This window comes from Biomphalaria glabrata, chromosome 16 (assembly GCF_947242115.1).
Source record: "Biomphalaria glabrata chromosome 16, xgBioGlab47.1, whole genome shotgun sequence".
NCBI lineage: Eukaryota > Metazoa > Mollusca > Gastropoda > Planorbidae > Biomphalaria > Biomphalaria glabrata.
The window spans coordinates 15,248,804-15,271,850 of NC_074726.1; the positions used below are offsets into that span (position 1 = coordinate 15,248,804).

Sequence of the window (23,047 nt, forward strand, 5' to 3'; positions counted from 1 at the left end):
GAACACTTATTTTTCTGCTAGTTTCTAACATTGAGTACTCATATTACAACTTATGAAGATTTAAATAAGAAAGCAATATACAAGTAACTTACTATCCAAGAAGAGTGATAATAATATCAAGTTGAGCAGCTATCTCAGTATTTTTGGCAATAATATCACCTTGCTTCCAATTTTTAAAAAGTATTTTTAAAAGTTTTTTTTTTTTTTTTAAATCTTTGATACCAAACTGTATAACTAGAACGTGATCTATGTTAACCTGTAATCCAAGTCACCAAGCATGCGTCCATCTTTCTGCCAACTCATCATTGGTGTTGGGACACCAGTGGCCATACAAGACAAAGTTACAGATTGGCCTTCACCCACTGTGTAGTTTTGCATACGGGAAATAAAGCGAGGAGGCTGCATCTGTTCTTTTTCTGTATATAAAGAAATATGCCAATAAATGTATAAAGTCACAAGTAAATCCATTTTTTTTTACTATAACAGAATAAAATAAACTTTAAATAATGTAAAGTTTTATACTAGATTAAAATTTAACAATAGAACTTCATTTTTAACTATGCAGCTACATTTCAACACTCACCCAATATTTTAAGATCAACAGTAAATGTGTCTTCTCCTCCTCTGTTCTTAGCAACACAGGTGTAGGTGCCAGCATCCATGCGAGATGCTGAGACAATGAGAAGAGAGTTGACACCATCCTCATTGATTACAATCTGAAAGGACAAAATGGATAATCATTTGTTAATAAAAAGAAATTGAGGGAGTAACATGAATGTAACTTTCCCCCCAGATTTTCTGACACTGGGAATCTAATTCTGGTACATATAACCTTTATGTTACTTAAGACTAAAACATTTATTTAGTGTTATCTGTCAAATTAGTTGTAAAACAGCATACATGCTACTAAATGGAGAAACGGTACACAATTTAATGGGTATATGGATAGTTTCAACTCACTTTGTGGTTGTCATCATTGTGAACCTCAACACCTTTTCTGTACCAAAAAAGCTCAGGGTTGGGACGACCTAGCACCAGTGTGTCAAACCTGACAGGGTTTCCCTCTCTCACTTCCAGGTTCTCAGGAACTTTCTTGAACTCTGGCTTAGAAACAGTTTCAAAGACACCTCCTCTGTCTTCTGATCCTCTGCGTGAGCCTCGGACAGAATCCCTGACAGAAAGCATTACATATATTTTAAAATAGTTCAGACTTTTTGTATCTAGTCGAATAAAACAAAAACAAAAAACAAACACTAAAATTTGTTAACCAATAATTAATATTGCAGAAAAAAATGAAACTCAAAGTATTGATTCTACCTTATGGTCTATTTGTTCAAAATTTATTGACTCTTATTTTTAGCGATACATTGAATATTTAGTACAAACCTGCGAAGAATTCTATGGAGGGTTTCAGGTGACACAAAAGATGTAGCATCTATGTTTCCTATAGCATCAATGTACAGTTGACCAGAGCAGGTAGTCTTTCCAACAGAGTTGACTGCCAAAACAGTGTAGTGGCCAGTGTCTGTGGACAGACCAGAGTGGATACGCAGTGTGCAGTACCCATCCTGGGTGTACTTGATTTCGTATCGGGTTGACCTCTTGATTCTTTTGCCATCTTTATACCAGGCAATCTGAAGAGGTTATTGTAAAATAGAGTAAAATATTTACATTGCTAAAAGCAAAAAAAAAAAAAATATAACTCTCAGGTTAAGAAAGTAGAGATTAACCAACAAAAACAAAATCAGCTGCCTGAGCACCATTGTTTTTTTTACCACCAAATCCCAATAGCTTGAAACTTTTTTGTATTCTTACTGCTTATGTTTAACATAGTTTCCATGCACACTGGTGGACTTGTGTGAGAAGGCTTCCATGTTGCTTTTCGCCACCCATCAAACATAACTCAGAATAAATCAATACTCAAATTCAAAGTTCCTAGTCTACATAAGGATTCTTACTTAAGCCCCCTTATTCAAGCTGTTCTACTGTTTATGCCATTTAGCCACACACTTTAGGAAAAATGAAATTTTGTTCTACTTCTGTTTTTATGTTTTCATCATAGAATTAATTATTCTATTTTGTAAATACTTCCTTTCAAAAAAACTATGGCAGTTGCATTAGGATTCCACTCATAACATGGAAATTCTTACCTTTGGCCTTGGCCTGCCAGTAACCTTACAAACAAAGGTCACATCTGAACCTTCCATTAGCCTGAAATCTTTCAAGGGCTGAACAAACTGTGGAGCCTGAGCATGAGAGCCAGATACTTTCTCCTCTGGCTGATCAGTGTCATATTCAGTTTCAGTCTCAGAGTACATCTTTATTTTGCCCTCTCTGTATTCTATTTCTTCCATTAGCCGACGCTCAAAGCTAGACACAACAAACTCCTGAATGATTAGAAAATTGAAAAGTTTTATTTTGACAACAATTAAAATAAGTTTTTATAAAAATAAAAACAACATATCTAATGGTCTATAAAGGTCAAGCTAAATTTAAATCCCTATTAAGAAATAAAATATATATATAAATATAAATATATAAAAATAGATTGATCCATATTTTTTTTTACAGCTTATTTAACAAGGTTGGAAAAAAAAAAAAGATATATAATTGAAACAAACCAATCAATAAAAATAGAAGTTATCCTGATTTTGTTTTCTAGGCAGAAAAATATAGATTTCTCATTGAGAAATAAAATAAGTATTTTTTTTTTCACTGCACTAAACAAAGATCTGTTGAATTCAACCAGAAACACAAGCAATCAATTTATAACTAAACATCTATACTCACTGGTTCTACACTTCTCTCTAAACTTTTGGAAGTTCTGCGTTCAGGTGTTGGAGTGAAACGTTTCTTGCTTTGTTCTTCAAGCAAAAATTTCTGTAATGGAGAGATGCCTTCTTCCTCTTCAACCTCCATAGTATCTTGTATCCTTGGTCCTGAGAAGTGAAATGTTACATTTTGTTCAGTTTTTCATTCCAAAGTTTGAGACTAATTTTTTTTACACATATTTTTAATTTTAACAGAAATGATTTGGCAATAATATTCTGATGAAAAAGGGTAATAATTTGTCTATAACGGCTAAGACATAGCCAAAATATCAACAGTTAAACATCTTTATCGTTAGATTGTTAGCAATGTACTCAATGGGTGCAATATATAAGATAAGTGCAATAGCAACCTTCATTTAGATACAATAGAGTAAATCATATTTAAAGAGTACATAGCACCTGACAACAGGCTAGAGAGATATAAGGATTGAACTGCTTGTCCCAGAAACCAAAGCATTATTGAGTAGACAATTAAGTCTCAATTTTCATGTAAACATAAGAGCATGTATATTGAGAATGAAAGTTAAACATAGACAAAAAAAAAGTGACTTCGCCAAAAACTTAACTTTGTTTATAAAAACACACTATAGTTAGCCCGGACGTTAAGTCAAGCCCTAACACAAATCATAACCTACCTTCATGAGTGACAAGGGCAGATGTGGACACCTCTCCTGCCTGGTTCATAGCTGTGCAGGTGTATTCACCTTCATCATCCGGGTGAGCCTTGGTGATGAGCAGAGTGCAGCGGCCAGTCCTCTGATCAACTGTTATCTTGTGCCTAGAGAAAAATAGCAAAATCACATGAGAAAAATATTGAGTGATCTATAGAATAGTAGAAAAGCAATAAAAGTTAATTAAAATATAATAGCTGAAAACTTAGAAATGCTAAATGCTATCATTACATGCAACCCCACGGAAAACTGCCCAGTCACTAGACTAAATAAAGTAGAATATCTCATAAGGAAACCAACTACCTTTTAAACAAACTAAAATATTAATTATGATCAACTTAAAGTCTTAACTATTTTATAATCATTCAGTCAATAATGTTATAATGATAATCCCAGTAACGAAAAAGAAACAGTTAACTTACCTTGGGCCATCCAGGACTGGATTTCCAGCCTTAGTGAAGATGACCTGTGGGAAAGGTTTGCCCAGGACTCTACATTCCAGTTTAATGTTGGTGCCTTCTACCATCCTGACATCAGGTAAACGTTGCACAAAGGATGGAGGGATGTGTGCTGGAGGGGTGAATCTTGGGGCCGTGGAAACTGGGCTGACTGTCTCCTGCTTTGGTGATGGTGGAGGTGGAGGAGCAAACATTGGAGGTGCTGGTGGAACCTTTTCCTCTGGTGATGGTGGCCCAGCTGGAAAACATATAGCATGCAATATCTGATAACCATATTAAGTTCATGAATATATATATATATCCACACATACACACACACATATATATAAATATATATATATATATATATACAACATATCCATTATAGTAATCTATATTTCTATATCTCTCTATATATACATACATATATATAGATAGATATACAGCTATAGGACTATATCATGGATATATCATGAGACATTTTTAGCAACAACAAAAAATACTGATACATGTTTAGCCACAAATACAATAAAATTCAATCTAACTTACGTTGTACTGCAAGTGAAGCTTCAGAAGAGACAGAACCCTCGGCATTGGTGGCAATCACTTTAAAAACACCTGCATCTTCAGGGAAGACCTGTGAGATAGTTAGCCTGTAGGTTTTATTGTTACGAGACAGCTGGTAGTCAGGAGAGCTGTAGATTTCTATGTTTTCTCTGTACCATTTAATGATTGGCTCTGGATGAGCTTCAACTGTCACTTCCAGGGTGACCAAGTCTCCTTGTTTGGCAAAGATATTCTTCAAAGGCTGAAATATGCAATATTACAGATAACTATTACTGGTAGAAAAAAAGGGTTAAAGAAATATATTTTCAAGAAATAATATTAGTTAAAAATGATGAATGATGGATTATGTGAAATCAACTACAACAAAAACACTAGTTGAAGATAGGCACATGCTACTATACAGAAAAGTGTATCTGAAGAATTAAAAAAAAACAATTTTATTTGACATCCTGATATAGACATCTCTTATCTGACCCATATTATCTTTCAATAAAACAAGGTAAGTTTTTCTTACTCTATATGCAAATATGTCAATCTACCCTGTTTCCATGGCCAATAGTTATCAGGCATGCCATGTGGCCAGAACAACAACCAAAAAGAACTTTCCTTGCTATTCATTAAGTAGCTAATATTTAGACCAATAATACTATTTGTACACAAACAAATTACCTGCACAAAATTAGGCTTCTCTTTGTTAGTAACAAATGGTCGACGAGGTGCCATGTCTGGTGGCATGGGTTGTGGTGGAGCACCAAACAGGGCCACCCTCTTTTCAAAAGCAGGCAAATCTGGCTGACCATCAATTTGCATCTCCAGCTCCTCTCTGAACTTCTCTTCTGCTACTGGTGACTGGACAGGAGATCCAGGAGAAGCTAGGATGATGGACACAAATATAATGGATTAACATTGCATTATCATACAAAAAGTAATCAGTAATCTGAGGCAGTTCAGAAATTCGTTAAAAAAAAAACTATACAAAAATATGATTAAGTGTTAGCTGTGCAAGATGTATAAAAGTATTAATTAAAACAAAGGAAGATGATGATGAAATATTAAAAGCAAACATTAATGTCCATAAAAAATTTAGAATGAATTGAAGCTTTAGACATAGCCCTCAATACAAATTCCAAAGACAGAATCAAAATGTATTATTTCTTTGTTAATGTGAGTAAAATGAATAATGCAACTTACGCTGCACATACAGATAGGCTTCAGTTACTGCAGTGCCCTGGGCATTAGTAGCCACGCAAGAGAACTTCCCAGCATCCTCTGGGAAGGTTTCAATGATTTGTAGCCTGTACATTTTGTCAGATCGAGAAAGTTCAAAATCTGGTGATGAGACAATCTCCACATCTTCCCTGTACCACTTGATGATTGGTTCGGGGTTGCCTTCAACCTTCACTTCAAATATGACCCCATCACCTTGCTGGGCTTCAATGCTGGACAAAGGCTGGAACATGACACAGAAAGTTGGGATATTAGTGCTAGGACACTACTAAGCTTTGATGAAAAATGATAAGATAGTAGACATACAATATTAGATATACAAAAGTGCATTAAAAAATATTGCAATAGTAAAGCATACCTTTGTAAAAACAGGCTCAGTCCTGGGTGCCAGCTCTGGCTGTGGAATTCTTCTGACTGGTTTAAGGGCTGGTGGTGGTGGAGGAGCTTTCTTGAAAATATCTACTCTCTCCTCAAAGGTTGGTTGTTCCACTGGCTTTCTGTCCACCTGGAGTTCTATCTCATCTTTGTACACAGGTACAGGGGGAGGAGGCTCTTTAGGCAGAGGTGGGGCTGGGGCACCTGAAGGTAACAGGCAGAATGTTGGTTAAAGATGTGAGTTAAAATTGTGTGATATTTTATACTTTTGAGTAATTTTGCCTTTGTACCCATTCTCTATTTTGACATTAATAGTTCTACATTCCTGGCAATGACCTACCTTCAACAAGGACAAAAGCTTCTGTCCTATTCATTCCCTCCGCATTTATAGCCACAGCTTCATATCGTCCAGAATCTTCAGGGAAGACTTCAGCAATTATTAGAATGTAGCGATTGTTCTTCTGTAGGACCTGATAGTCTGGAGAGTTTTTGATCTCAATGGACTCTCTGTACCACTTAACAATAGGCTCTGGGTTACCTTCCACAATTATCTCCAGGACAAGTCTGTCTCCTTCTTTCACTGAAACATCTTCCAGTGGCTGTTGATATAAAGAGGTTACAATTAGTTCAATGGATTACTTAAATTAGAGAACAATCAATAAAATACACCTGAATGTTTTTAAATTTGGGAGTCTTTAAATGTTGCAACATAGGGGGAAAATGGAAATTCAGCATCATATATATATATCTATATATATATATATCATATATCATATGTTCGATGGTGACCACTGGGGTTTTGTGCCTTCTCATGTGAGACCTATGTGATCCCAGAATGTTTGGCTTCACACTGGGCAGGTTATTCCAGCTGGAGCTAGTGTCATTGGCCTTGCTTTTCTTCTGCCAGTGATGTTCTCTTTTCCTCAGCAATTTGTGTGTCAGCTTTCACAGCATAACGCCATGATGCTCTGTCTAGTGCTTCTATCTCCCATTGTAAAATTTTGGAAGTATTAGTAATGAAATCACATTTTACCTTATAAAAGGTTGGTTTCTTCTTCTCAGCAACAAAAGGTCTTTCTTCAGATGGTGTCTTCTTTGTTGCAGTGATTGGTTTCTCAAGCATTTGTTTGGGTTTTGGCTTAGGGGAAGGAGGCATGGGGGGTGCCTGCACAGGTGGCTGTGGTTGGGGTTGCAGTTCATCTTCCCCAAACAGCTTGATCCTTGCCTCAAAAGGTGGAAGTTCATGCTCTATCTGCATGTCAAACTCATGTCTGTATCTCTCTTCCACACGAGGTGCTGTTGGCACTGGAACAAAATCTGATGGCCTCTGAAGTTTTGGGATCTTGGCAATGGGCTGCTCATCAGTCACAGGCCTTGGTGATCTTGAAGCAGGTGACTTGACTGGAGTAACATGCTCATAGACAGGTTTCCTCTCTGGTGCCCTAATGGCTAGTGGTTGTGGTTTCTCTGGTATTGCTAATTCAAAGAGCAGTAATACACACATTAATAAGTCACTAATTAAAGATGAAATAAGAAAATAAAAATAAAAAAGTTCAACACAAACTTATTGTTCAAATAACCCGTTTGGAACTTCAGGAAAGTATAATAAAGTTATACATTTTATTGTAAGCATTACATCAGCTTTTGACATTATGATTATTTTGCAATATGTATCAGAGCAAATTTTGAAATTAAAAAATACAAAATTCATAGCACTATGGAATCATGCATTTAAAATAAGATATCTATTTAGAAAGTAAATGTATGTATTTTCTGTCTTCTAAAAAAAGATGGAAAAGTTTCTTCACCAAAATGGTTAAAATTTTATAGAAACCAAATACAACATAATGTCTGAATAGTGGAAGGATTATCTGTCAATCCAATTTTTTATCTGTTTAAAGGACAAGGAAGTCATGATCTATGCTATTGGCTTAGAATATCACATTAAGTTCACTTCACTGTCATCAGGTAGTCAAACTAAAATTGCACAGTCACATATGAAAGCTACTCCAAAACATTTATAAAACATTGGTCAGAATGTAAGTCTATAATTCTATCTTAACAGTAAGTGTTTCTTACGTTGAACATAGAGATGTGCAGAACAGATGGCTTCTCCAGCAGGGTTTTCTGCTTTCACACTGAACTTTCCAGTGTCTTCATAGAAAACTTCAGGAATGTACAGGGAATGGATGTCACCCTCCTGAGTAATCTGGAAATCAGGGGAGCTAACAAGCCTGTTGCCATCTCTGTACCAGGAAACAACTGGCTCAGGCTCACCAGTCGCCCTCACCACCAAGCGGATGGGCTCCCCTTCTTGAGCATATGTGGTCTTGAGTTTTTCAGTAAAAGCAGGTGGAACAAGAATTGCTGAAACAAAGTGTACACAAATATTTTTAGATCATTCTGTACATCCATGTACAAAAAATTAACAACCAGTTGTAGCAAGTCATTGGATTTCTACTGACCTCTAACAACAAGCTCAGCTGTGCTAGTAGCTTTTCCTGCTTGGTTTTCAGCTGTGCATGTGAACTGACCACTGTCTTCAGTGAAAACTTCAGGAATGGTCAGTGCTACCCTGCCATTGCGATATGAAATTTCAAAGTCGGCTTGTTCTGAGAGTTGTCTACCTTCCCTGTACCATCGAATGACAGGTTCTGGCTTACCTACAAAACATACAAACAGAAAATATATATTATCTGTTCTTGCTAATTTCCTCCAGTGTGTAGAGATAGGAAACTCTTAACTCTATTGGTCTTTGGGCACTTACATTTATTTCATTAGCATGCATAAAGAAGGTGAAATGTCAGATATATACAACTAATCTAAGTCAGCCCATGAAGTAAGATATGTATTACTTTTGGTGCATTTGGTCGACTAACAATTTAGATTAGAATCAAACTTGAGATACTCTTTTTAAACCTTCTCATAAGCCAAAAGACCAGCTTCATTGAAATTACAGTATATGTAATATTATAATGAGCTTTAACTCTTTCTCTCCGTAATTATTTTCCTTGTTCCTTTAGAGTTATTCATTTACATTTCAGTATCCTGTTAGGATTAAACTTCAATAACCGTTTTGTTTGTTATCAGAAAATGTTATATTTGGTATCAAATAATAGGGGAATGCATGCTCTTTTTACACAATAAAAATTAAAGTTTATAAATCGAAAAAAACAATTTCGTTTAATGGGGTCAGATCAACGCTGGCATCATCAATTAGGAGAGAAAGAGTTAAAAACGCAATATAATACAGAAAACAAAGTACCTGTGACAACTCCTTCAAAAGTCACTTTTGTTCCTTCTGTGGCTTGAAGACTCTTCAATGGCTGGAGGAAATTAGGTGGCACTGGTACAACAATGGTGAGATCCACTGGCTGGAACTTTGGTGGGATGTCCGTGGTAATGGTTGTAGCATACCTTTCTGTAGCAGTCATGGCTTTCTTGGGCCTGACCTCAGTGGTGTATGTCGTGGAATGATGGCTCTCTCCTCCTGAGGACATGTAGCGGTCTTCTGACATGAAAGTCCTGCTAACACGTTTCTCTGTTTTTGTGACAGTTTGTGTTCTAGAAGAAAAGGAAATCAGAAAAATATAATAATAATAATAATAAAAATAATAATAAGGCTTTTCTTCCAGTCTGAAGATTAATAAGGAGCATTTCATGGGACTATCAAAAGTCAGATTAATTAATTCTGTTTTGCCATAAGTATTTAGTATAAAATGATAGCAAAAACTTTAAAGTTTATGGTTTAAATTATAGAAGTCTTTTTTTCACATAAAAATGAACATAATAGAAATATATTTTTAACTGTCACATTTTATTTTACTAATTACAAACATTGCATTTTTAATGGTGATTAAGACAACACAGGAAATGCTCAAATGACACTTAAAAAAAATTCTTATAAGATTATGTACTGTGCTATGAAACAAGAAATATTTATAAGTAGGCCTATGTGTCTTTTCATTACTTTAAAAGATTACATTTTTTTATTTGTGGTTATTTCAGAGTGACTTTGAAAGCTTGGCTTGTTTGCCCGTGCCCCATGAAGTGAATATGAAATAAATGAATACTTGACTAATGTATGTATTTAATAGGATGAATGTTTACAATGTATGATCTCATCTGAAAACATTTTTACATTTTTACTAACAGGATGGTACTTGAATGATGATATTAATGTTATATTCCTAATTGACTTTTGATTGTCCATTCCTGGAGTGTCTCAATGTGACAATTTTATAAATGGATTTCCTAGTTAAGTAGAAGTATTCATAGGTGATAGACCTTTTTTTTTTCAAGTTACTTTCTGTTCTCTTGAGTTGAAGGATCCCAAACAAAGGGTGCATAATGAAGTACCTGTCTATGGTCTAACAACATTTTTAATGGAAATTCTTATTATATTTGTAGAAACTTTTTTTTAGTAAACCCTAAAACTTTTTAATTATTTTATCACATTGAGTAATTTATTATATTTTTTTTATATTATAACACCCAGTTATAGTGCTATTTTTGAGTCACGGGTTACTAATGAATAAAACTCTTTGTAGTTTTTATGAAATATTTTAGGTAAAAGGATTTAATTACAATTCCTAATAATCTTTTTAAACCAGTCTTAAACACTAACTTCACTAACATATTGACATTTAAAATATAACAATTCCTATTATAATCATTTTATTTAACCTCAATATAATTTTAATATTTATTTCCAAAAACTTCTTTTTTTTTACTGGACATGCAGAAATGAAACACACTAGTCACGTTGTAATATCATAATGATACAATTTACAATCAAGTAGAAGAAGAAAAACTTTCGTTAAGATTCAACTTACACTTCTGATTCTGACCAAGATGGATAACCTCCGTCAAACATGTCCATTGAGACTGGCCGGCTGCTTCTAGAAACAGATGGTGCAGGGACCAATGGTAGAGGTGGAGCAACAGAAAGCAAAGCAGAGCAAGTGGCTTTACCACTGGGGTTCTCAGCAGAAACAGAGAACCTACCCGCATCTTCATCAAAAACTTCAGGGATGGTGAGGCGGTAGGTGTTGCCTTCCATGCTGGTAATGTAATCTTGTGAGACCAGTGGCTCGCCATTAAACTGCCAGCTCACCTGACATAAGCAAGCAAATACAAATTAACAAATCTTACATCACATGAGATATATTTGTTGATTCAAAATAAAATAGAAATGTACTTTGCTAATGTTTTTTTTTTCAGCTTTATTCTTTATACAACTGACACACACAAAAAACAAAATAATAATGATAATAATTTAATTTATAAAGGGCTGTTAACAAACATAATATAGGCTCAAAGCATTATACTAACAAACACAAGAGTTAAAATGTTTCTTAATTCTCTAGTTCTGGCAATGCTTGAAATCTGATGAAGAAAATGAAAAATATCGCAGTTGGTAGACTTTTCTAAACCTACATCTCTTGGCCAGATAATCATGAAGCATCAGGTCAAAAAAGGATTTTTACCCACTTAATATTCAAGATTCAATGTGAAACTCTTAGAGTTTGTAGATCTACTACATCATATTCCAATTCTATATTTAATATAAATGGGGCAGCCATAAAAAACTGTATTGTTGTAATAGATATATCTATATGATATATATAGAGTCGGTGGTGATACACACACATCTTTGATAATTGCTTCTTACTTTAGGTTTTGGCACTCCCGTGACAGTGCACTCAAAAGTCACGGTATCTCCTGGCTTAGCATTAACGTCCTGGAACAGTTTCCTAAATTCTGGTGGGGCCTGAGGAACCTGTTCACGTCTGCTTATTTTCTTTCTCTCCATCATCTCCTCCTCAGGTGCGGGGAGAACAGTCAATTTAGCTGCACAGCTGACTTCGCCAGCCCTGTTCACAGCTTTGACTGTGTAGCTTCCACTGTCCTCATCAAACACTTCAGGTATGGTCAAAGAATGGACATCAGCAAAGGCAGTAATCTTTTAAAGTAGAAATTCAAGAATATGCAAGGATTATTTTGACATATAAAATAGGATGAATATAAATGAAGTTATGAAATTAAAAAGCACATAACTCTAATTTACCTTGTACTAAATGTGTTAGATATTTAGGTTGCCATAACATGCCTCTTGGTTCCACAAGGTTGTCATTGCCGGAAGTGGTAATGGATGTAAACACTCCACTACCTATAAAATGCTTCCAAATGGCATGCATCTCGAATAGCCTCTGACAACCAGTCCAAATCCTGGCCTTCAGTGTGGCTCAGATAATATTGAGTCTGGTGGAACTGTTCTCACTAACAGGAGAAGGAGCAAAGGCGAGTAACTGGCGCATTAACCAGTAAGCTTTGGGCAGGAGGGGCTCATAAGCCATGGCTGGCTACCCACCTAGGAGAAGGAAAACTCTGAATTCAAACCTCTATTGCCTTGTAGCTATACCCAATCATGGGAAAGGCTTCGGGAGTCAACCCTGAGTAAAAATCAGGAGCTGGCGACCCTAAGGCAGTTTGCAGCACCCAGTGCTACACTCTGGCAGAACCTGCGACGCCGCTGACCCCAAACTGTATCGGCACTGACATTCCTTTGGATACATTAGCTGCGTGGAGAGGGGGGAACTGATGTGTGGGCGACATCGTTCCGACCACAGCTAGTGCCCAGGCATTCATCTCACCGAGATGATCCATAGTCGCTCCGCGACTGGAGGAGGCCATAGAAACATGCCTCTTACAGTCAACATAAAACTTTTTTTTTAATCTTACATTAGGGCTATGTCAAATTATTTATGTAGCTAGGATGTTTGGCTTCAGAAAAAAAAAATATTAAAAAATGAAAAATAAGTCTATGACTCAACTGAAATCACAATAATTACCTGAAAATCTGGAGAGCTTTCTAAAGAATGGTTGTCTCTATACCATGTAACAGTGGGCATTGGATGGCCACTAACTCTGCACTGTAGACACACCCGCTGGCCAGACTTGACCTGTTGGTCCCTGAGAGGTTGGGTGAACTGTGGAGCTGAGACTTCAGAGATGGATACATCAGACATCTCACTCACAGCTGAAGAATGCAATCAGATCATTGGATAAACTAGAACTAAGTGATTCAATTTCAACAAGATTTGCCAATTACAATAAAAACAACAACAAGAAGCTAATATGTTAAAAAAAAAGTAGAGCTTTTTTTGTCAGTGTATTCAACTAAAAGGCAGCACTACAAGAAATGACAATAGAAACAAATTCTTTAGCCTTGGACATACATTTAGTAGGGAGTGGTGGATGAGTGGTAAAGTAATTGGCTTCAGAACAGAGGGGTCTTGGAGTTTTAATTCTTGGATTTCAAGGACACTCCTGAGTCAAACCAACTCTAATAGGTACATGACATTAGTTAAAAAAGTAAAGAAGTTGGTCAATTGCTGGCAAAATGACACCCTTTTTAACTGTCTGACATTGAAACAGATGACCTTTACATCATCTGCTCTATAGATCCCAATGTTTGAAAGGGGAGCTTTACTTTCTTTTTAAAAATATGTTTTGTAATAAAATTATGAAATGAAAAAGAAATGTTTGTTAAAATGTTAACATACGTTCAACATGAAGCTTGCAGCTTGTTTCTGCAATACCCAGTGGGTTTTTAGCTGCACATTTAAAGTAACCACTGTCATTGGGCAAAGCTTCTCTGATGATAAGTGTGCACCTATCACCTTCAAAGAGAAGAGTTATATCTGGAGACTCTTTGACTGGCTTGTCATTTTTTAACCAGATCACCTAATGGACATATAGATGATATCTTTGAAGAGTCATGGAAAAGAAATTCATTCAAAATATAGATTCTATAATAAAACAATATAGTATTATTTAGTATTGTGAAGCATATAATGGTTTAAAATGAAGATATAAATTTAACAATAATTATCTATGTAAAATATAATAACACTCTCCCAGAAACCATAACACCAATCCTAGCTATAAACCTGCAGTTCTAGCCTTCATATAAATGTATTTAGAATAAAACAGTAACTTGTAGAATTTCTGACCTCTGGCTCTGGGTGTCCAACAAGTACACAGTCCAGTCTGACTTTTGTGCCTTCAGGAACTTCTTTAGTTGGTGGGAGTTTCTGTACAAACTGAGGCTGTCTAGCTTCCATCTCAGCTGAAGCTTGGGAGGCTTCTCTGTTAAAATACAATCAAAGTAAAGGATTTTAGTTCTTGTAAGAAACTTGATTCAAAAACTATAGTCCCTGTTCAAGCTGTTCATTCTCTAGTTACTTTCTAAGAATAAAAAGCAGTAAGTGTGAAATGTAGGATAAAATGTGGGACAACTCACCCTGGGCTGGATAAGAATGGTTCAATGACAACCTGGCAGACAGAAGTTGCCTCCCCAGCAATGTTGCGTACTATCACAGTATAGGAACCTGAGTCTTCAGAATATGCTTCACGAATATCCAAAGATGAGAAGTTTGTGCTGACAGTGATCTAAACACCATGAAGAAATCATTTAATATCAAATGTTTATCTCACACATCGTGTAAGAAAATAAAGTAAAAAAAAATTATCAACAAAAAAAAAGTATATTAAATCAACAAAAGTAATTTTTTTTAAGTCACTGAAAGTTTTAAATTAAAAATAGTTTCTAATGAAAATGTGCATACTAAATACAGATACAAAAATTTAAACTTATAAGTTAGCTTTTACAACAATGTAAGCTCATTATAGTAAGAAATATATGCTTACTTTATAATTATTGGTAGGTACAATGCGATTGCTGCCTCTGAACCAGATAACCTCTGGTGGCGGTGCCCCCATGAATCTGATCTCCAGGTGAATAGGTTTGCCCTCAAAGGAAGAGACATCCTGGAGAGGCTGTTGGATTGTGGGTACTTGAGTGGCTGCAATTGCAAAGTCAATAGTTAAAGCGAATCTTAAATAATAAAGTAAAAAAAAAAGTAAAGTTTGATGAAGAAGAAAATTGAATATTAAACATGCCAGAATACTATCTTACTAAAAGGAAATGTTCAAACCAAGTTACTGTATATTTCTACCCAAGAAATAAGAATCCTTGACAAATTGGAAGCAGGCAACAAAGCAAAAATTTACCAATATATTATCCTAAAATTTAAAATAGCTAAATGAGAAATACTTTTGATACCAATGCACAGGTAAAACTATAAGTAAAATTTACTCTAAGCTTAAAACTAACTTATCTTCATGCAACATTTTAACCACACATATAATACAGAATCTTTAGTACCTAATTTTCCAAACCCACACTATTTCTCAAAAAGCATCTTGATCTACCATTTAAGTGAAAACGAAAATGACAGTATAACTGTTTATAATATTACTTTCTTTAGTAGTCTTGTGAAATAATCATGGAAAATAAAATCATGTAAAATAAGAATTGTGGCCTTTGCATTAAATGAAAACACAAAATGATACTAAGGATTTAAGAAGAGACATTGATCATGACTTATTGATTATAAAAATTGTAAAGCACTTACATAATCATAGTGTTTAAATATCTACTTAAAGCCAGTGTAATTAACCTCTAAAATAAAATGCCACAATTGACAAAATAAAGAATGCATGGAGAAAGAGAGCAAGGCTATGAGACTTTAAAAAAACAAACTATATGCTCATCACCAAACTTGAAATTTAAAAGAATATTTGAAAGGAAAATAAAACAATGACAAGACATGCAGAGAAATCTCTTTAGAAAGAAAACAAAATCTAATTAGTAGAAAGTAAACAATTATATTTTTTTTTTATGAATAGTTCAGAAAAAGAACATAATTTAAATATAATGTAGAAATTAAGAGATTTTCTAAAACATCCAAGCCAATACAAAAAATCAAGATGTATGCAAAGAGGATTAGAATGAAAACATAAACAATATTAGTCTCATTTTTAAATAATGTGAAAAATTTGGGGCTCATAACATTAAAATACGTTTGATTTGTTTTACTTTGCATTGCATAAATTTATTTTGTTTTAGTATTGATTTATTTATTTGATATTCAAATATTTTACTAAGTAGTACCTAAAATAGAAAGTTTGAAATCTCATTAGAAAATATTTATTTTTAAGAAAAAGACTGAAGTCAAAATGAAAAAAAGTTAAAACATGCATTCAAAAAAAAAGTCCATTCCGAATTCACAAGTTGCTCCTTACGTATGACTGTAAGCCTGGCGGATGATGAAGCCTCGCCACCAGGATTTAAGGCACGGCAGGTGTAGCGTGCACTGTGATGGCGCTGTGACTGACGTATCTTTAGGGTGCATGTGCCATTGATTTTGGTAATGACAAACTCTGGTGAGTTGTCAATGTTGATGTCATCCATATACCAGGAAACTGTTGGAGATGGGATTCCCACCACATGACACTCCAAACAGTGGGGAGAACCTTCAGGAAGGTCCACTGACTTCAGATTTTTGGTGAATTCTGGGGGCATGATCTGCTGGTGGGTTTCTGAGATGGAAGTACCAGGTTTTGGTAAGCTACTCCAATTGTATATGTTTAGTAATCTTTTTTACTAGAATTTACCCATGTAAAACACATTGTATACAAAACTGTGCAGAGCACAATTCAATGAGCAAGACAACAGGACAATATATTATCCTTTATTATCAAGATTTTCAAGAAAAAAATGAAAGTTAGTTATTCTTATAAATCATAGCAGTTCTTCCATTAAATAAACATAGATATAGATACTTAATTACAATAAACAGATCAATCAAATATATATATAGAGATACATTTATAATGATATAGATATTTACAAAATATAGACTGGAATGCAATGATTTACTAATGCTCAGATAAAATGAACCAACCTTTAACAGTCAGATAGGCTGAAGATTCAGCCATTCCTGCATCATTGGTGAAGCGACAAGTGTAGCGGGCAGTGTCCTCTGAGAAAGTCTCCTCAATGGTCAATGTTGCTGTTCCATTCATAAACCGTGTTTCATAGTCAGGGCTTGTTAGGGGCAAGTTGTCCTTGTACCAGCGTACTTCTGGCACCTGGTCACTGTCCACTTTACATTCAAAAGTGAATCTATACAATAGAAAGGAATGAAAATAATTATGTCAAATATACAAGTTTCTAGAAAATAGGCAGCATTGTATAAAATGACCCAGATAAACTCTTTAGTCTGTGAAACGTATTCAAATATACTTATAACTTAGTACAAGAGACACCTCAAAACACACTCATAACTCAGTGAAATAGCATGTCTCAACTGACAAGCACAAAGAAAGCTGCAAATAAGTTCTTGTTTAGTTTTAATCTGATCTTTTAATTTTAATATTTGATTTGTATGTCTTTAACAATTGTTTGCTAATCAATTTTATCAAAGAAAATAAAAGATGTTTGTTTCATTATATCCTAGCCCAAACATCCTACAGAATGGTGGGGGGTGGAAGCAGGCAGGGTTCAAACCCATACCATTGAGACAGTCTCGAGCACAAACCACATGACCAGGAATTAGAGGGTTGAAGCCACCAAATTGCTAAGTAAAGCAGGATGGTAGGGGTGTCAACAACTAAGTGGATTTAGCCAGCAAATTGTAATGTCCTGAGTGTCAAGAAAATGTTATGCCCAATGTGGGTTCATGTGCTGCATACAATGAAAATGAGCACTATATAGAATGACTTACTTCTCCCCCTCCATCACTTCAGAGTTCTTCAAGTGCTGGAGAATCTTGGGGGGTCTAACTTTGGGCTGAGGGGCAGCTACTCTTGCACTCACATCTCTGGGCATAAACTCTTCAACAGAAACAGGCTGAAAACACACAGAAAGTATAAGGACATGTAACTGCATGAAAATGCTTAACAATTAGCAACACAGAAATACTAGTTTTGGTTTGAGCATTACAATGAAAAAAAACAACAACAAAAAAAAAACAAAGTCTACTCACTGATTTCCCTTCTAAATTATCTTTTAAATTGGATAGTTCATTATCAGCTTGTTCAAATGATTGCATCATATCTTGATACTGAATAACTAGAGGTCTCACTTTGGTGGGCCCTTGGTCACCTAATTTATATGACAAAGACAAACACAACAATTTAACAAACATTTTTAGTGTTGAATTTCTACAAAATAAAGTTTATTACTATAAAAATAAATCTTAATCTTAAAAAGAATGAAATAAGCTTGGGCAGACACAAATTAGGATATGTGCAAGTCTCATATTCCAATAACAGTAGCAGGGCATTTCAGCATCATGAAGATGATGTATTAATAATGCCTATACCAAATTTGACGTTAAATATTATTAACAGCTATCTTTAAAAGGACAGGATTTTTAATTGAACAAATTAAAAATTTTTTATGGTTAATTGCACAGCCAAACCATTTGTCATAATTGTTTTTAAAATTTTATTGTAGGGGGGACTTATGGTTGAAAGTTACATAAGTGAAATGATTTAGACTTTAGGAACAAAGTAGCTGTTTGTTATCTGCAGTTAAGTTTGTTTAAGATCTATTAGTACCATAAAGTTTGACTGCCAGCTCAGATATTTTCTGCAACCTTTCCTCTTGTTTGTTTTTGCCTTTCTCTACAAACTTCTCCAAGTTTTTGATGAGGTTATCAGCTTGTTGTGATGTCCTGCATTGGGGCGCCTGGTGGCCTGTCTCAATTAAGAGTTGGCTACCTTCTCTCATCCACTGCTCACACTGTAAGGAGATATGTTACAAAATACACTCATATCATTGGGGGTCTTAAAGAAGGAAATAAAATGTTGATATAAGAAACATATTTAGAAATCTAATGAAATTTTAAGTCAGGCTTTCTCAATTTAGAATTAACAGGAACAATAAGTTGGTAATTAAACACTGCATACAAATTTTGCATTTGTTTAATCTATTAATAATTTATAATAACAATAACATCAGTTAATTATCATTTATGATGGAAATATTTTTTTTATACACATAAAAAAAAAATCCAACCTCCTCAATCAAAGTGAAGTAGAGTATGCTGGAATCTAACTGATTTCTGTAATCCTTCACTCCAGCATGGAAAGAGCTCCACTTGTTGCGCAGGACGTCAGCCTCACGTCTGATGTTGTCTGAGTCATAGTGCTCATCCTGTACCATTAGTTCAGCTGTGCTGATAAAGTTGTCAATCTTGTCTTCAATGACCTGTAAGTCAAAGACAAATCAGTAAAAGGTTACAACTTACAGGTAATTTGAAACAAAAAATAACTTTTTAATTGTTAATTAAGTTAATTGAGTGTTTAGCTGCAGTTCAGCAGAAAAAATGATCCATGTTTTTTTGATACCATTACTTAATGACAAAATTAACAGTATGATTTATCTTATTTAAAAAAAAATTGAAGTTCACATTCAGCCAATGTAATGATTGTAGTTCTTTACTGAAAAGAATCATCCAAAAACCTGTTCACTAACAACATGCATTGAGAATGGAGACATGTTCTCACCTCAACAGTTTTCTCAAACTCTTTGAATGCTTGAGAAGTCATTTGTGCATTGGGTAAAGAGGTTCCATAGTTTCCTCGTCTGGATTGTAAATGTTGGTGTAGTTGATCAATTTCTGAATGGATCTTTAAAAAAACAAAACATTGGTGATTTTGGAAGTCTTACAAACAAAACATTGGTGATGTTGGAAGTCTTACAAACAAAACATTGGTGATGTTGGAAGTCTTAAAAACAAAACATTGGTGATGTTGGAAGTCTTAAAAAGAAAACATTGGTGATGTTTGAAGTCTTAAAAACAAAACATTAGTGATGTTTGAACTCTTAAAAACCATCTTATTTGCTGAACTAAAAATATAGAGATGAGTTTTTCAAATGTTGAATAATTGAGTAAGTTAAAACTTATTCTAAGATGCACTGTAATGAAATGTAATCCTTCAGATCCTGCACCACAGGACTGTCCAACACTAGGGATGGACAGATTATTTTGATGAGCAATGAGAGACAACTGAGATCTGGTGTGCATGAAAAACAAAAATTAGAAACAGATCTATTTGATATTGGCCTTATACTTTTAGTGACTAATTCAACTTGTATTAATTGTTCATTCCTTTTGTTGAGTGCTTGCCATAGGTTTACTACAGTAAGAATGGGGTTTACCTGTCTAAGGTCAAAATTAAACTGACAGATTTGCAGGTTTTGTCTCAGACGTCGTTCCTGCTCTTCCCATGATTCATCCCATCGACGTCTGGTATCAGCTGTAACATCCAAAACATGGCGGATGTCATCAGATGCAGCGGCACTAGCATCCTGTGAAGGAAAAAAAAAAGATTTTAAAAGTTTAAAGAAAATAAAAACAAGTTTGTTCTCTAATTTCAACACAAACAATCTACAAAGGAAACATACTTGCTGGCGCACACGCCGCACAATTCTATCGCCCTCCTCGGCAGTGTAGTTGATAAGGTGTGAGACCTCAGTCTTCTTGCGCTTATGCTGTTCTAACATAGACTCTGCTTGGTTTAGATCACTTGGCAGGTTTGAGTGAAGGTACTCCTTCTCTGTTTTTTCAATCATTTCATCAAGCTTAATTGAAAGACAAAAGAAATACAAGACATTAGAATCAATTGTTGTGAAAAAAATTGATGAAGAGAGAATGTAATAACATAATTTCTTAGGAAAACTAGGGATAAATAAGATATAGGTTAGAAAAAAATTAAGTTAATGAACAATACCATTAAGAGACAGTTTATCTGCTTAGAACTATTTCAGTCTTTTTCATTTAAAAAAAAGGATATTTTTTTTACTTAATTTCACTTAACCCCATTTTGTTTTAATAAACAGAATCGTTTTTATGATTGATATGTTTTTTTTAGTCTGCGCACATTTTAACAGTAATTAGGAAAAAATTCTTAATGTTAATCTCTGTATCCTACCTGCCCAATGTGCTTGTAGAATTCAATAGTCATCTTCAGAAGTAATTGGTACTCATTGATTCTAGCCTGGAATCTCTGGTGCACTTTGATCAGCTCTTTGATGATCTGATCTTTCTGCCCCTTGGTATCTCCCTTTAATCCAAGAAGCTCTGCAGTCTTGATGTGCTCTTCAATTTTAGCTTGAGCTTCCTGCAATACAAGATTGTGCTATTTATTGATGCACTCACAAAAAGCAGAATGAGATCACAGACATAATAGTCCACTTTATTAATAAGTCTTTATGTATAATTAAAAGTACAAAAGTAAACAATCAAAGAAAATAAGCATAATTTGTTAAATTATCACATAATAATTCATTAAAAATAAATAATTTTAAATGTTCTCATTATTTATTCGAGATCAAGTATACTTATTAATATTTAAAAATTCTGATATTAATTTGTGATTTTGTTTTTTAAATGTTTTTGTCACATAGGCAAACTTTTTTGTATACCTGAACTATTTGCATCCTTATACTTTGTTATACATATAACATATCTAAGAAGATTCAAGAAGGTCCTCATTTAGTAATTTCTCAATATTAATTTGACCACAGGTTTATGGGAGAAAAAGCCTCATTGCCATTCATGTCACTATAAAAATACTGCTTATTATCAATTACATATTTTTATTTTTTTAATTTAAACTTCTAAATTTCCAAACCATATACAGTTAAAGTTATTTAGATCTGCAACTTTAAAAAAAAAATGCTCCTTTTTTTTATAAAATTCATTCATTTGCTTAAACCATAGCTGTTTTGATTTGTTTACCTTAGCAATGGGCACAAATTGGTCTAATTTCTCTTGGAGTTCTCTGGCCTTTTGTGCAGTGTTGCCCAGTGTGCCAGAGACGTAAGGCAAGAAGAAGTCTTTCTCTAACTTCATTACATTATCAATAGTCTAAATAAAGACAGCCAATGACATCCGTTGGTAAATACTTAGAATCTACAAATATCCATGCACACAAGTTGAACAGAGTCATAAGTGGAGAGTCTCTTACTAATCTCATTATGATTGATGTTGAAAATTCACATTGGCATCGGTTGCATAGGAAAAGGTTATTGGTTAATATTTAGGTCTTTTTTTTTTTTTTTTAAAAAAAAAAAGATGTATTAGGATTGCTACATTTCATCCAGTCAGAACTCTGTCCAACCAAGCGTGCATGTTTGCAAAATGAATGGTTGTACCTGATAAATGGGCACAAAGTGATCCAAGCGAGCTTGAAGTTGATTAGTCTGTTGTAACGAATCACCAAGCTCGCCTGATATGAGTGGGAAAAAGTCATTCTCAATCTGCATAACTCTATCAATTGTCTGAAATGACAAAACAGTAGAGCTAATCTCTAGATCCTTTAACTTCACAGATCTACATTCACTTAAGAAAGCAATCCTCTCTCTCCCTTATGTATATGCGTAATAAAAAAACAACTACTAAACAAAAAGAAAAAAAAGTGCAGCAGTAAAAGGAGACATTTTATGATTCAAATGATATGTTAATATCATTCTAATTAGAATCATGTGTATACCATGATGACTGCAAGCCAAATTGAAACATAAGGCCTTTAAAATAATCAACAACAAAGTGTTGTAAATAAACAAATAAAAGCAGTAGCAAGCAATGTGTAATGACTAATGAAATAGTCAATTATTAGAAGCAAAAAGCTAACTAATGATTTTCATCAAGTAACTTCTTGAGAATATTAATCAAGAAAATAATAATACTCTTTTTTTTAATAACAAGACTTCTTTAAAGCATTGCTACTATGAATACTTCAAAGTGCTTTATGATTTGCCACTTTGAAAAAAGTTTAGTTCTTGAATGATTTTTAAAAAAATTAAATTTAGTGTAGTAATATTTGAACTTAAGTCTAAAATTATAGATCTAGTAAAATTCACCAAACAATATCTACACAAAACAACCCCAGCTAAAAAACTGCCAGGGAAAATAATGTTATATAATATATATATAAAAGAAAATAGCAAGCTGTAAAATAATTTTTGTGTGCTTCACCAAACTATATCTAAACCAATCAGGGGAGACAAAAGTTG

General features: G+C 34.3%; 1 protein-coding gene across 33 annotated transcripts in view; it reads right to left on the minus strand.

Moving 5' to 3' along the window:
- Positions 1 to 23,047, minus strand: part of LOC106078342 (titin-like) — a 533,611-nt gene that overhangs the window by 429,617 nt on the left and 80,947 nt on the right. For 31 of the 33 annotated variants that reach the window (XM_056014739.1, XM_056014738.1, XM_056014737.1 and 28 more), the window contains 35 exons: positions 21,771 to 21,899; positions 20,962 to 21,150; positions 20,435 to 20,611; positions 20,189 to 20,338; positions 19,534 to 19,656; positions 19,043 to 19,234; positions 18,583 to 18,766; positions 18,006 to 18,124; positions 17,745 to 17,869; positions 16,923 to 17,143; positions 16,261 to 16,557; positions 14,824 to 14,978; positions 14,417 to 14,565; positions 14,127 to 14,262; positions 13,677 to 13,857; positions 12,963 to 13,150; positions 11,783 to 12,073; positions 10,944 to 11,224; positions 9,374 to 9,672; positions 8,574 to 8,771; positions 8,188 to 8,475; positions 7,142 to 7,584; positions 6,449 to 6,707; positions 6,092 to 6,312; positions 5,698 to 5,956; positions 5,176 to 5,378; positions 4,489 to 4,747; positions 3,925 to 4,198; positions 3,467 to 3,609; positions 2,791 to 2,939; positions 2,151 to 2,387; positions 1,387 to 1,634; positions 961 to 1,171; positions 584 to 716; positions 257 to 416 (listed from right to left, as the gene is read on the minus strand). In XM_056014739.1, coding sequence (XP_055870714.1) covers positions 257 to 416; positions 584 to 716; positions 961 to 1,171; positions 1,387 to 1,634; positions 2,151 to 2,387; positions 2,791 to 2,939; positions 3,467 to 3,609; positions 3,925 to 4,198; positions 4,489 to 4,747; positions 5,176 to 5,378; positions 5,698 to 5,956; positions 6,092 to 6,312; positions 6,449 to 6,707; positions 7,142 to 7,584; positions 8,188 to 8,475; positions 8,574 to 8,771; positions 9,374 to 9,672; positions 10,944 to 11,224; positions 11,783 to 12,073; positions 12,963 to 13,150; positions 13,677 to 13,857; positions 14,127 to 14,262; positions 14,417 to 14,565; positions 14,824 to 14,978; positions 16,261 to 16,557; positions 16,923 to 17,143; positions 17,745 to 17,869; positions 18,006 to 18,124; positions 18,583 to 18,766; positions 19,043 to 19,234; positions 19,534 to 19,656; positions 20,189 to 20,338; positions 20,435 to 20,611; positions 20,962 to 21,150; positions 21,771 to 21,899 — 7,271 coding nt within the window. Of the gene's footprint in view, positions 1 to 256; positions 417 to 583; positions 717 to 960; positions 1,172 to 1,386; positions 1,635 to 2,150; positions 2,388 to 2,790; positions 2,940 to 3,466; positions 3,610 to 3,924; positions 4,199 to 4,488; positions 4,748 to 5,175; positions 5,379 to 5,697; positions 5,957 to 6,091; positions 6,313 to 6,448; positions 6,708 to 7,141; positions 7,585 to 8,187; positions 8,476 to 8,573; positions 8,772 to 9,373; positions 9,673 to 10,943; positions 11,225 to 11,782; positions 12,074 to 12,962; positions 13,151 to 13,676; positions 13,858 to 14,126; positions 14,263 to 14,416; positions 14,566 to 14,823; positions 14,979 to 16,260; positions 16,558 to 16,922; positions 17,144 to 17,744; positions 17,870 to 18,005; positions 18,125 to 18,582; positions 18,767 to 19,042; positions 19,235 to 19,533; positions 19,657 to 20,188; positions 20,339 to 20,434; positions 20,612 to 20,961; positions 21,151 to 21,770; positions 21,900 to 22,186; positions 22,313 to 23,047 lie in introns of all 33 variants that reach the window. The other 2 variants (XM_056014720.1, XM_056014734.1) reach the window with 2 other exon arrangements.